Source organism: Dreissena polymorpha, chromosome 6 (genome assembly GCF_020536995.1).
Source record: "Dreissena polymorpha isolate Duluth1 chromosome 6, UMN_Dpol_1.0, whole genome shotgun sequence".
Taxonomy (NCBI): domain Eukaryota; kingdom Metazoa; phylum Mollusca; class Bivalvia; order Myida; family Dreissenidae; genus Dreissena; species Dreissena polymorpha.
In genome coordinates, this window is record NC_068360.1 from 61,320,563 (window position 1) to 61,334,374 (window position 13,812).

The window sequence follows — 13,812 nt, forward strand, 5'->3', positions numbered from 1 at the left end:
CACTTTTGAAAGGACAATACGTTTGACCAAATTTAATTTTGTCTTAAAATTGTTTAAAAGAAGACCTTTTCCCTTGAAGAAGTTGTTTTTAAATATTTTGAAATTTACAATATTTTAATGAGGTATGATGTTGTTAGGAAGCACAAGGACTTTTATTCAGGGGTTGAAGAATCCACTCGACCGCTCGCATATGCGAGTGAAGTTGACGGTCGGGCGAGTAAAATTTGTTAAATACTCGACCGACGGGGCGATTGCTGTTTTTCAAGTTGAGAAATATAAATTCAGTTCCAGAACTCCTTCCACATCGATACAAATTGCGGACAATTTTTCAAACGAACAAAAAATACGTTAAGTACACAAAGAAACTGCATTTTAGTTTTGACAATGAAAAATGACATCAAGGGCACAGTAAAAATAATTCTCGATATCGGCTGCGCTCTTTACGTCGTTGTCAGTGCTCTTAGCTTATCGATTAAAAGTGAATAAAACTGTTAAAATATATTGGTCATTCCGTGAATTTTAATGTTAATATCAATAAAACAATAATACATCACTGGTTAATTGTAATACTTTTTATATTTAATTAAAAATAAACAGAAAACATTATTATTAATAAACAGAATAATTCCGAATTTCGTGATCAGAAGCTTTAGGCAAAATTTACCATATTATAACCGTTTGTCAATCAAGCGTGTCTTTCAGTAAAAGTTCGCCTGAAATATTAAAATGGAAAAGGGTTCTATTTTAAAATATCTGCAAGGTGGTGGCGACAGGGAACAGAAAGAATTAGAAAGGTCGTCAAAACGAGAAGCGGAAAGAATTGAGAAAAGGAAAGAGGTGCACAAAACGCAGTTTAGTGTCACTACATTTGTATGTTAAGTAGGTTTAGAAGGTTCTGGTTGAACATAACTATAAATGTAGATATCTATTTTGTTAATGCAGGGCGAGTAGATTAAAGTGAAGGGCGAGTGGATTGTCAGGCCTACTCACCCTGCAGGGCGAGTGGCTCTGGAATAATTCTTCAACCCCTGCTTTATTCCTTTAATAGTTTTTAAATAGACTGATAGTGTTTGACAATTTTGTTATAGTTTACCAACCTAAGTTACCTTGTGATTTCAGTGGGGCTGCCGGACATGCCCATCAGGCCCCTATTCAGCTTCCAGGGGGGATATCAGGCCCTGGGGCTGGTGGTATGACCCCGGGGCATGGGCTGGGCGGAGCACACCCAACACCTGCACAGGTTTACTTATTTTTAAACTATATTAAGGTAATTTAAAACTATTTAAAACTTCATAAATTGTTAAAGTTTACTCAAACTAGAAACGTTTAAACTTAGAACGCATGAACTGCCACTGGAATTAAAGGTTTTATTGTGTGTACCTTGGTCATAATTTTGGTACAAAATTGTATTTTTATGCCCCCGGTAGGGTGCCATTTTGCAGTTGAACTGTCCGTCAGTATGTGTGTATGTCAGTCTGTCGGCCCGTCCAAAAAATTTAATGACCATAACTTTTTCAATATTGAAGATAGCAACTTGATATTTGGCATGCATGTGCATCTCACGGAGCTGCACATTTTCAGTGGTGAAAGGTTAAGGTGAAGGTCATCCTTCAAGGTCAAATGTCTAATTTATGGCGTCTGTCCGTCCGTCCAAAAACTTTAACATTGCCCATAACTTTTTCACTATTGAAGATAGCAACTTGATATTTGGCATGCATGTGTATCTCATGAAGCTACACATTTTGAGTGGTGGAAGTTTAAGGTCAAGGTCATCCTTCAAAGTAAAAAATAAAATAAAAAAAATTCAAAGGGGCGTTCTCATGAAGCTGCACATTTTGAGTGGTGGAAGTTCAAGGTCATCCTTCAAGGTCAAAGGTCAAAAAAAAAATCAAAGCGGTGTTCTCATGAAGCTGCACATTTTGAGTGGTGGAAGGTCAAGGTCAAAGGAAAAAAAAAAATTGTTCAAAGCGGCGCAATAGGGGGCATTGTGTTTCTGACGAACACATCTCTTGTTATTGACTGAATTGAATTATTAACAATAAAAAACTATGGAGATGGAGGAAAGCTATATAAATGCTGATGTCAATGATCCACAGGAAGGGAAATCAATTGCATGGGTTGTCTCAAAGCATATACAGACACTTTAAAGTTTTCAGAATATGCTATATAATGGCTTTACAGATAAAACATTCAAGTAAGCCGATATGAGGTATCAATTCCCTTGATAAACTGACATTTGTATTACAGTAATATTTTTATGCCCCCCCTAGGATGGAATATAGCAGTTGAACTGTCTGTCTGTCTGTCCGTCCGTCCGAAAACTTAAACATTGGCCATAACTTTTGCAATACTGAAGATAGCAACTTGATATTTGGCATCAGGGGGTTTTCTGCCTACTTTGGGAAAAGGAGTCCGACCAAATTGGGAATTTTTATCGACAAAATTGCCCATTTTGGGAATTTTTGTTTCGTGAAACGGCTCATTTGGGGAAAAAAATGAATTAATCATGCTTAAATAAGTCTGTGGCTTAACAATTTTCTTTATATAAACACATGCAAAACAAACACTGCCCAAACACAGGTTACAGCAACATTTTTTGGCCGAGCAAAAATAGAGCCATGGGTATTTCATTTCATACTTTAATGTATTAAATGACGATCGAACTACAACTTTCTTACAAGGCTCTGAGCATCCAGTTGCCGATTTTGTGATTGATGGCCCTAGCATGACTTCCGTTGCTGTTACATTTTGCTGCGTATCGTCCAAGCCTGTCTGTTCAGGGTTACTCGCGGCAGTAATTTCGGAAGATTCAGAGCGTTTCGAAAACATCGATGATATCGTTACACATCCTTTAGCGTCTATTTTTCGTGGTTTTTTAATGTAATATTTACTAGTGTGCATCCGGCAAATACACCTGCTCAAATCTGAGTCGCTAAAGGCTTAATTACGTCGCGGATGAAGGGAAGTCACTCTTTCGATATAAATTATGTTTACTTTTTACGATTTTGAAAGAATTTTTTTTTTGGAATTGGGAAATATGTAATTAAAATTCGATTGGGAACGGGTCCGTTTATTTTGGGAATGCCTCCGTTGCCCGGAGGCGCAGACAGTGCAGAAAAACCCCTGGGCATGCATGTGTATCTCATTAAGCTGTACATTTTGAGTTGTGAAAGGTCAAGGTCAAAAGTCAAAAAATACAATTCAACGGAAGTTATCAGCTTTAAAGGGGAGATAATTTCTAAACCTGCCAAATGATATATTGAAATTTTATTTCAGAGTGGTGCAATAGGGGATATTGTGTCTCTGACAAACACATCTCTTGTTGCTTTTATTTGTTACAGCCTGTGCCATTTGAATTGGGAAAATAAGCACGATAAACCATGAAATTGGGAAAAATAGTGCGATAAACAATGACATTGGGAAAAATGAAGCATTATATAAATATAAGTAACAGAACAGGGCTCAGCCTAGGTTCAAACTTGAGGGAGAAGTGACTTCTCCCTGAGCTGAAATTAGGGAGAAGTGAGGCTACTAGAAGGAGAAGTGATTTCTGTTCGGTGTTTAATAAAATCTTTGCTTGTTTTATACCCCTCATTACACCAAGCCTTAGTATCATCATCAATGACAAACAAATACTATTTTCAAATTCAATAAATCCTTACAAAAGTCATATTAAGTCACAAAAATCAATTCATACAAATAAAACTTGTGATTTCCATGTGCATCATAAAAATAAACAGTACTTTAATAATGCAATGACAATCCAAACCCTATTTACATCATAATGTATCGATACATGATAATTAGTCAGTGATTTTTTTCACCCAATTGGGAACAGGTCCGGTACCAATGCCATTGGGAATTCTTCGCGTCATGAAATCACCAAATTGTGGTAAAAACGAGTCTTAACAAAACACAATCTTAATGCATGGGACATATAGTATATCTATTACTGTTTATCCGAATTGTATACATATCCGAAATATGTACTCTTGAGAATGCTTTACCTGTTTCATTTAATAATCTAAATTGTCCTTGTTGTTATTGGTTTAACAAACCTTATTACACATACATGTTTGTTTAATCCAGTTAATGCTTTCTCCATTATTGAATCACCATTACTTGTAATTTGAATCGCCAGCTTTGAATTGAACGCGGGTTGAATGTTACAATTCATCTGCCATGTGCAATGTCGAAGGTCATGAGTCATGACGTAGCAATTTTATTCTACTCTGATAATTTATATCTAATCGAGGAAATGTGTTTTCTCAATGTCTATTGTGTAGTATTAGGACTTGTTAGTATAAAAATGAACTGTGATTCCAGTTTATATAAGATGGGTGTTTTTCATAATTAGCGGTGGATTTACAAACTGTCAAAACTCGCTGGACTTTTACAGTAGTGGATCTACGTAATTGATCAATTTTGTTTTTCTTTAATAATTTTTCTGACTGCCAAAAACATGTAATTAACGAATGGTCAATCAATTATCACGTAATCATAAGACAACTTACAGCACGCGCAAAGAGGTTGCGGTATATAAAATAAAGTCGTTTACGTATGGATACGGTAGATAAAATTATGGAAATTAGCACTACAGTTTGCACGGGTGGGTTGTAAGTTTTTGTTTATATAGTACTGAATTAATGTCTTACAAAATAAATTGAACATCGACTGGATAATTAGTGTTTAAGAGTTTTGAAACACGAAACAAGTAAACAGTAGAACATACTAGAATAAATCGTATTCATATTTACTGTTGGGAATGTGTTGCGCGTGTAAACTTTTTTGAGCGTAAATACATGTCTATAACGACGTCATTTCATCGCTCAGGTAAACTACTGCATATGTATGTACAATGCGCGCGTTCTCATTGGTAACTATCGATGTAAATGTACCGCTTAACTCCTCCTGCAAGGCGTGTACTAATTGGGCTTGCAGAACAGAGAACTATCCAAACTGTCGGCGAAATGACACTCGCTATGATCTTTTGATCTAAACCGTTATTGTTTGGAGTGGATGCCCATGTATGCTAGTTGCCTGGATAAGCTTTCACAGCAGTCGATCTTTTGCTGCGATAATAAAGTGATAACATAACAAGCGTCATCGGTGACTTTATGATATGTGAAAATAGAGAATTTTTAGAAGAAAAAGTTGAGAGAGAAAAACGTTGATGTAAAAAAAGAAGGCGAAGTCAACTTCTCCTTCATGTAATTTAAGGGCGACATTATTATGTGCCGGGCGAAGATGTCGCCCACGTCGCCCTCACGGACGAGCCCTGCAGAATGAAAATTGTTTTTAAGTGCATGTTCAGGGGTTTTTCTAGCCAATTTAATTTGGGAAAAAGAGTCTGGTCAAATTGGGTTTGTTTTAATTGATAAAAGTGGCAAATTTGGGAACAGGGCCTGTGTTTTGCACTTTTTACCGCCAAATATCGGCGGCTTCCCCCTTAAAAAAGTATACCATTTTCCCCTATTTCAGCTAAAAATTGCAAAAATAAAAAATATGTATATTATATATTTTGTATGATGTTTAAATAAAAAGTTGAGATCTAGAGTTAAGAAATCATAAGTCATAAGAAACGTCTTTCTTAAAAAAAAATTTTTTTTTTTTGGTTATTTGGGCTTTTTTGGAAATTTTGGTCAGGTTTTGGGGAAATAACATTGATTTTTGCGATTGGAAAGGAGCTGAAAATCGGCTGTAATTTTTGGCAAAAAATCACTGTACATGTATGAGCAAGTTTGTTGGAAACCGTCCTTGTATTTTTTCTATCAACATCTCCGCCACGTTATGCAAACTTCATAACTCTTGTTTAATAGGTTGAAGTTTTATGTCAGTTTTTCCATTTTTATTTACTTGTTTTTCAGAAGCCTTAAAGTTAAAGGCTTAAGCTTGTATACTTTCAAAGGCTTAATCACTTTGTTTTATTTTGTAGGTGCACACAGCGCAAGTTCAAGGTCAACAGCAACAGTTCCAGAGGCTAAAAGTGAGTTTATTATTCTTTAAATTAATTTCTTGAAGAAACATGAAGAGCCATCAGATTTTGAGCCTTGTTAACTTTGAAACTATGTTCATGTCATTCTCATAAGTAAATGAAATACAATGATTTCTAGACTAGGAGAAATTGACATCTCACCAACTGTCAATCAGATTCTTATCCAAATATTGTTGCAGATTGACCAATCAGCGATCAATAAATCAGGCGCGCCTGTTGCTAACAACCTGTCCGCCATTTTCTTGACAAGCTGAATTCCTAGTTCTCATTTATTCGTTTATTTTGTTCGAAAAATAATAGGAAAAGAAATATCGTGAAATGTTTTTAATATGGTTTATGTAACTTGGACAGTTGGTATCCAGAAAGATAAGTTAAAGGAATTTAATTTATACCATTGCCAATGAGGAATTGTGGTCTTGACAAGAGTGTGTGGAAGCTTCAATGTGTGGAATTACCAAAATTCCCCTAATAGAAAATTAATTTATTTCAGGAATTGAAAATGTCATATAAGCAATATTTAGTATGAATAAAATCACGTGTATATGCATAACTTAACAAAATCACCGTTATAAATCGCTGTTTATGTCAGAAACAAGTGAAAACTATTTTATGTTACTATTTATTAATAAAAATGTATCGACAAAATGCCACCGTTTTGCTGTTCTGCACTTTTAATGACAATGTTTGATAAATGTCCCATAAGCAATGTTTAATATTATTAATATCACTTTTATACATGATAACATGGGGGATATCGGTACCTGCTTGGTGTCAGGAAGCGAGTAAAACTTAATAGAAATCTCAGTTATAAAGCGCTATTCGTGTCAAATACATGTGGAAAAAATGTTTCGTTAGTATTTCGTAAATAACGTGGGCAAATGCCAGTGTAGAGGTGTTAATTTATTACTAATACTACTATTACACGTAGTAACAGGTTAGATTTGGGTAATCGCACAAGCGTTCAACTTTGGGATGGTGTTTAAAGTACCAAAATACCCGTTATACATAGCTAATGTTCATTCTAAACTAATATTTTTGCATTTGCATGATAAGTATATGACAGTCACACAAACCTTAAACCAGTGTTATAGGGGGTAAAAAAAAAGCCCATAAAATTTATCCGGAATACCGGTTGTCTATAGGCAGAGAAGCCTTTTTGGTGATAGCTTTCTAGGTTTTCTAACCTCTTAGCCACGTAACTAAGTGGGCGGAGCGATCATTGTCCAGGCGAGATGTCAATTCCACTGGCCCATTCGTATTGGTGACCCAAACTGTTTAGTTTTCAATTCCTCTTAGAACTTGGCCAAAGATGCTGAACAATTTACTGTTTCATTACATAAATTAATAGATGATAATTAAAAAAGTACTTTTGGCTCTGGGGTGGTATCTCAGAAGCATCTGAAGTTAAATTTTATTTGTATACTTAAATTGGGAATGTTTCATTTCATACTTCAATAGTTAGGCATCAAAAATTACATCAAAATAACATCATTATGTCAATGTTATTTGAGGATGAAAAAAAACATGGATGTGACTTTGATGTCTTTATTTTTTAAGGAAATACAAAACATTGTAATTTTGAACTTAAGTGAACATATTTAAGAAATGACTTAAGATGTTTCTGGAATACGACCCCTGATCCGTTTGGGCTGAATTACAGCCCTTTGTAGTGTTTGTCCATTGAAGCATATATAGCGGCTTTGTCTGTGTCCCAAGCTGTCAGTTTTTGAGACACAGTTCTAGTTTGTCTGCAGCAATGTATTGATCAGCTGATAAAGTTACCATGGGAACAGCAGGGTTCCTATACTCATGGGTCACATACCAGAGTTGAGGTGGGGGTAACTATAACATAACAATGTTCTGCCGTGAATCTTTACTGTTGGGGACAGGAACCCTTTAGGGTTAAAAAAGTGGGGACAAAAAGGAAAAAGCTGTGTGGGGACAAAAAGGAAAAAGCTGGGGAAACAGAAATATATTTGTAGCAGAATTAAATTTTCAGAAACTAATTACCTTTTACTTGCACTCTTAAATTTGCTTGATTTCTTCTTACAGCCAGTCCACAGGATGTAACATTCTTATTCAAACTTGAACATTTTTTAAACTTTTTAAAACTGTCAAATAATTGTCAACATATTTACAAAACTTTAAACAGATTTATGGTCATTGGACTCAGCATTGCGTGTCAAAGTACTTGTTCCATAATTAGAATTACCAATAGCAAAGGCGTTTTTTTTTGTGCTTTATGCACAAACTGCACATCATTTTGTTGTTGTCAAACAGTGACCAAGACAATTTTCGTAGACAATTTGCTTGGTATGTACGTTAAGGGGCAGACTTTTTTGTCATTGCTAAATGATGTTGGGACTTGGGAAGACTCTGTTGGGGTGTTGTTATTATTATCGTCATATTATCTTATTTTACTTGCCGGAGGAAAAAAACTAAAATGGATTTGGTTTTTGTCGGCCGGTCACTTTTGCCATTTTGATGGGTGTGAAAATTTCCTTGATATCAGTTGATTGGTTGTTATTATCTCAACTTACCATTGCAATAAAGTGTTATTTAAGTCAATTAACCATTGGCTGCAAAATGACGTCACATCCAATGAAATAATTCGTTCTAGTTACACATTCGCTCGATTACTTTACCAACTTACAAGTTGAATCGATAAGTTTTTATTCCTAATTCCTGTGCGCCGGCGAACCCATATACAGAAAACTGGTGGGGACAAATCTTTTATTTTTGCGCCAATGACGCAAGGGCGCATCCACGGCAGAACACTGCTATAATACGAAAAATATAAGAATTGATTTCTTCTATGAGGAAAACCTATTGCTCTTTCATTCACAGAAGTAGAGAATGCACGTTCCTACCTTTACAAATTGAAGCAGCGGTTTGGTGACCAGATATACTGCAATGTTTATTTTACCCCATGGAGTGTTTTACCCGCAGGGAGTTGAACTCTGTAAACATTGTAACTCTGTTGTTGAACTTCTGAGTGAAATACTTTCACATTTCTCAAAAACTTATTATGTGTCTCAATGTAGTGTACATGTGCAGGACACAATTTGTATGTGTTAGTTTCCACATATTTCTGAGTAATGTGCCCATGAGCTTAGCCATGGGCATGGTTGCCTTGCGTCTGACAAAGTAGTACAGGGACATCAGTCATGTTAACGAAGTGGCTCTTGTTAAAATAAGGATAAAACCTAATGCTGTTCTATTCACCCAGGTAGAGGATGCCCCTTTCATTTGTTTACAGTTTTAAGTTGCAGTTTGGTTACTTGCTATGAGCCACGATTAGGGTAAACAGGGCGTAATACAATACAATTACATCAGGCTCCCTGAAAAGGCCGGACCGCCGGTCTTGTCCGTCAAAATTCTTTACGGTCTGGCGAAGTTTCAGGGCCCTCAATCTGTCAGATCCACGGCCGAAATTCGGCCGCTTTCCCCCCCCCCCCCCCCCCCCCCCCCCCCCTGAAAAGTATACTTTTTTCCCCTTTTTGGGAGAAAAATTCCCCCTAAAAAAAAAAAAACATTTATTTTTTTATTTATTTTTTTTTATAGATAGATGTCTCATGATTATTATATCTCAATTCTATTTTAATTTAATCTTGTCAAACATACTAAATTATGATATAAGCAATGAATACAGTGCAAACATGTACAAATGTAATAATAAGAGAGTAAGTTAAAAATCTCCTAAAAAGGGAAACGCCGTGAAAATTCCCCCTGCTATGGGTAGCGACCCGCTTCCCCTAAAATGGATTGAGGGCCCCGAGTTTCTAATATCGCCGGTCCTTGTGACTGGCCAAAAAACTATGACTAAATACCGAAAAGTCTAATAATCGCCAAAAGAACGAAAACATCCAATTAGAATATCTCTTTTCGTGAATTTCCAACCTTTTTGTCATTAGGAACTATAATGCGTCGCTAGTTCTTAAGAGCGCTTTCCCTTTGATGTTTTTACTTAATTCTTCAGTTATAAACTCACGCTGTTTGGTCAGGTGAGGTTTTGTCCGGACAGGCTGTACGGTTGACAGGCACTTTTTGGGACTTTTCAGGAAGCCTGTTACATGTGCATAGAATGTCGTCCCAGATTAGCAGCACATGGTTATCAGTGACGATACTTGCTGCCTTAACTGCATTTTTGTTAAGAAGAGGCTTTTTTAAGCAAAAAAATTCATTCCAGCGTAAAGTGTTGACCCTTTTTATCCTTTAGAGACTGCACAGGCTTATCTGGGACGCTACTTTGCGCACTTGCATTAAACCCTGTTTTCCCAGAGCAAGGCTCATACGCCTCAACCTGTTGCTGTTGTATTTACACAGGTAGAGGATGCCCTGTCCTACCTAGACCAGGTGAAGTTACAGTTTGGTAATCAGCCCCAGGTCTACAATGATTTCTTGGACATCATGAAGGAATTTAAATCGCAGACGTAAGTCTTCCACTGTCTTTTACTTATCTTGCATTTTCTTATCGCGTTTTGGCGATGAAAATGCATGAACCAGTAAAACCATCTAGCAAGTTTTGTTGTACATGATGTTTAATACATTCCAGGCTTTATCAAGAAAAAATAATCATAAATTATTTTTTTGTGTCAAAGGGTAGCAAATGCAAGTTGAAGGAACTCTTAATCTCCCAACAAATATTTTCTGAAATTATCTAAAAATCAGATGTTATGTTCATGGTTGCTCAAGCTCCATTTCTGTTTGTATGGATTTTTTTCTAAAAACAATCTTTGGACCCACCATGAATTTTAGTAGTAATTGACTTATTGGCTTTATTTTCATGTCTGCATTATTGGTGATCATATAAACAGTTGAACAGTAACAAATGCTTGTCAAAACTCATAATAAATTGTACTCCCATTTCTAGTATTGACACCCCTGGCGTCATCAACCGTGTGTCAAACCTGTTCAAAGGCCACCCAGAGCTTATTGTCGGCTTCAACACGTTCCTTCCACCGGGCTATAAGATTGAGGTACAGGCCAATGAGATCAATGTCCATCAGCCCGGCCAACAGACCGTGTCCATATCCACGCTGAATCAAATGGCCCAGGCTGCTGCTGCTTGTCAACAGCATGTAAGTTTTTGAAGGGGTTTAAAAGAATTTCCAAGCTGGAGGCCTGAAATACCTTAACATATTTAACTTTATGGAAATCATTTTAGGTGGATAGAACATCTTTCTGACTTAAGTCCATCAAAACTCATTGAGTTTAACCAAAAAGAATGATTGTAAAAATATTTATTTATAGTGAAATAGTTGCCTGTTAACTGTCATTTTCTTCCACTACAGCTGCACTTTTAAGATGCATTGCATCATTTCTTTAAGGTCTTTCCCCAATATCGTATAAAATCATTAGATGATTGAATGTGTTTAATGGCTAATAATTTCACAGTAAAATGTCTGCTCACTTTATTTCAATTTGAAAAAAAATAGTCTTAACATTATGTTTTTAAAATAAAATACTGTGAAACCATTTATTTTCGTCAGCTCGAAATTTCGTCCTTTTTAAAAAAAATGAATATTTTGTCAGCACTTAAATTCATCCATTTCTGGTTTTGAAAAAAAAAAGCGTCCGATTTGTTTGTAATGTTTGTTATACATGTAATACGTGGTTGCGAAAAAATCGAGCTGGGGAAAGAGGGGTGACACTTGCAGGAGGTGGGCCTTGTTTGGCATATGCCAATAAACAAGTCTGTTATTTCAGGTGATAGTAACTGTCCCTTGTTATTTTATGTCATTGACACGTTCTTTGTTATGATTAGCGGATAAGTGGGACTGAATAACCGTTAACGAGTGTTTTAATAGCAACCCCCTAAAAAAAATCAACTCACAGAAATCTTGAATGTTTTGATTTAATATTAAAGATCTCATTTAATACTGCTCAGATCAGTTTGAATTATTAATTTATCTCTACTACATCCAAAGTTATGGTAATTTGAATCTTTGGAAAAAATGCCATTTTGGGGAAAATTATGCCTATTAAAAGCGTTCACATTTTGTGTTGATTCGCGGTACCGCTTTCTATAAAAGTTGGCTTCTTTTTTCTGTATAATTTTTTCTATACATGGTATCATATTGAAATTTGGCATACTGATGGCATTTTTCCTGTAGATTTCAATAAAAGCATTGATTTGTTAATCAGAAATTGATATAGTACCCTAATTTTGATTTAAAAAGTGCCAATTTTATAAAAAAAATTGTCGAGGAGCATAACACCACAATATATTCGTTGAAAGTTTAAAAATCTTTAATAACTTAACTAAGTCTTTCCATATTCAACAAACTAACTGCAATAATGTCAAGTGTGTACAAACGGGAAAATTCAATAAAACATTTCAATACATTTAAACTATACACAATTTCTCAAAGTAGGTCCTTTTTGTACAGTTCGTATGATGCTTAATATTTCTCATGTTTGGAAAACAGCCGGCCATTGTCTTCCAATTTCACTCTTCAAACTAGAAATGGCGCGGCAGAGGCCGACGCGTATCCCCACGCCGAATGTTTGACCTAGGTGTGCCCCAGGGTTGGTAATGGGGCCATGCATAGCTGAGATTGACCGTATTGTCATAAGAGAAGTTCATCATCAATTAGAAGTGAATTGGTGTAGAAATGAAGAAGTTATAGTAAAAGGCAATTTTGGGTGGGTGTGACATATGTGGGCAGGGCGCCCCAGGGTTGGTAATTGTGCCATGCATAGTTGAGATTGACCGTATTGTCATAAGAGAAGTTCAGTATCAATTTGAAGTGAATCGGTGTAGAAATGAAGAAATTATAGTAAAAGGCAATTTTGGGCGGGTGTGGTCTATGTGGGCGGGGCCCCAGGGTTGGTAATGGGGCCATGCATAGTTCAGATTGACCGTATTGTCATAAGAGAGGTTCAGTATCAATTTGAAGTGAATCGGTGTAGAAATGAAGAAATTATAGTAAAAGGCAATTTTGGGTGGGTGTGGTCTATGTGGGCGGGGCGCCCCAGGGTTGGTAATGGGGCCATGCATAGTTGAGATTGACTGTATTGTCATAAGAGAAGTTCAATATCAATTTGAAGTGAATCGGTGTAGAAATGAAGAAATTAAAGTAAAGGCAATTTTGGGTGGGTGTGGTCTATGTGGGCGGGGCCCCAGGGTTGGTTATGGGGCCATGCATAGTTGAGATTGACCCTAATGTCATAAGAGAAGTTCAGTATAAATTTGAAGTGAATCCGTGTAGAAATGAAAAAATTATAGTAAATGGATTTTTTTGGTGGGTGTGGCCTATGTGGGCGGGCGCCCCAGGGTTGGGATTGGGGCCATGCATAGTTGAGATTGACCCTAATGTCATAACAAAAGTTCAGTATCAATTTGAAGTGAATCCGTGTAGAAATGAAAAAATTATAGTAAATGGAAATTTTTGGTGGGTGTGGCCTATGTGGGCGGGGCGCCCCAGGGTTGGGAATGGGGCCATGCATGGTTGAGATTGACCGTATTGTCATAAGAGAGGTCCAGTATCAATTTGAAGTGAATCGGTGTAGAAATAAAGAAGTAAATGTAAAATAACCTAAAAAAATGAGTGATAATTTCTGACGCGGCCCCACCCCAACCGCTATAACTTTTGACCCAGGGGTCAGATCAAAATTCCAAATAGTACAGGGTCGCACATATGCTCATAGCTACCATGTGTGTAAGTTTCAAGGTTCTAGTGCTTTTAGTGTAGGAGGAGATAGTGGCCAGGACGGACGGACAGACGGACGGACGGACGGCGGAGATAACCACAATATCCCCACCTTTTTTTCAAAAAGCGTGGGGATAACAATCAGGAACCATCCAGTCTAGA

At 36.6% G+C, this 13,812-nt stretch overlaps 1 protein-coding gene across 3 annotated transcripts in view; it reads left to right on the top strand.

Annotated features, from left to right (window-relative positions):
* Positions 1-13,812, top strand: part of LOC127833887 (paired amphipathic helix protein Sin3a-like) — a 75,962-nt gene that overhangs the window by 2,564 nt on the left and 59,586 nt on the right. For all 3 annotated transcript variants that reach the window (XM_052359387.1, XM_052359386.1, XM_052359388.1), the window contains exons 3-6: positions 1,120-1,240; positions 5,936-5,986; positions 10,322-10,428; positions 10,869-11,076. In XM_052359387.1, coding sequence (XP_052215347.1) covers positions 1,120-1,240; positions 5,936-5,986; positions 10,322-10,428; positions 10,869-11,076 — 487 coding nt within the window. The remainder of the gene's footprint in view (positions 1-1,119; positions 1,241-5,935; positions 5,987-10,321; positions 10,429-10,868; positions 11,077-13,812) is intronic.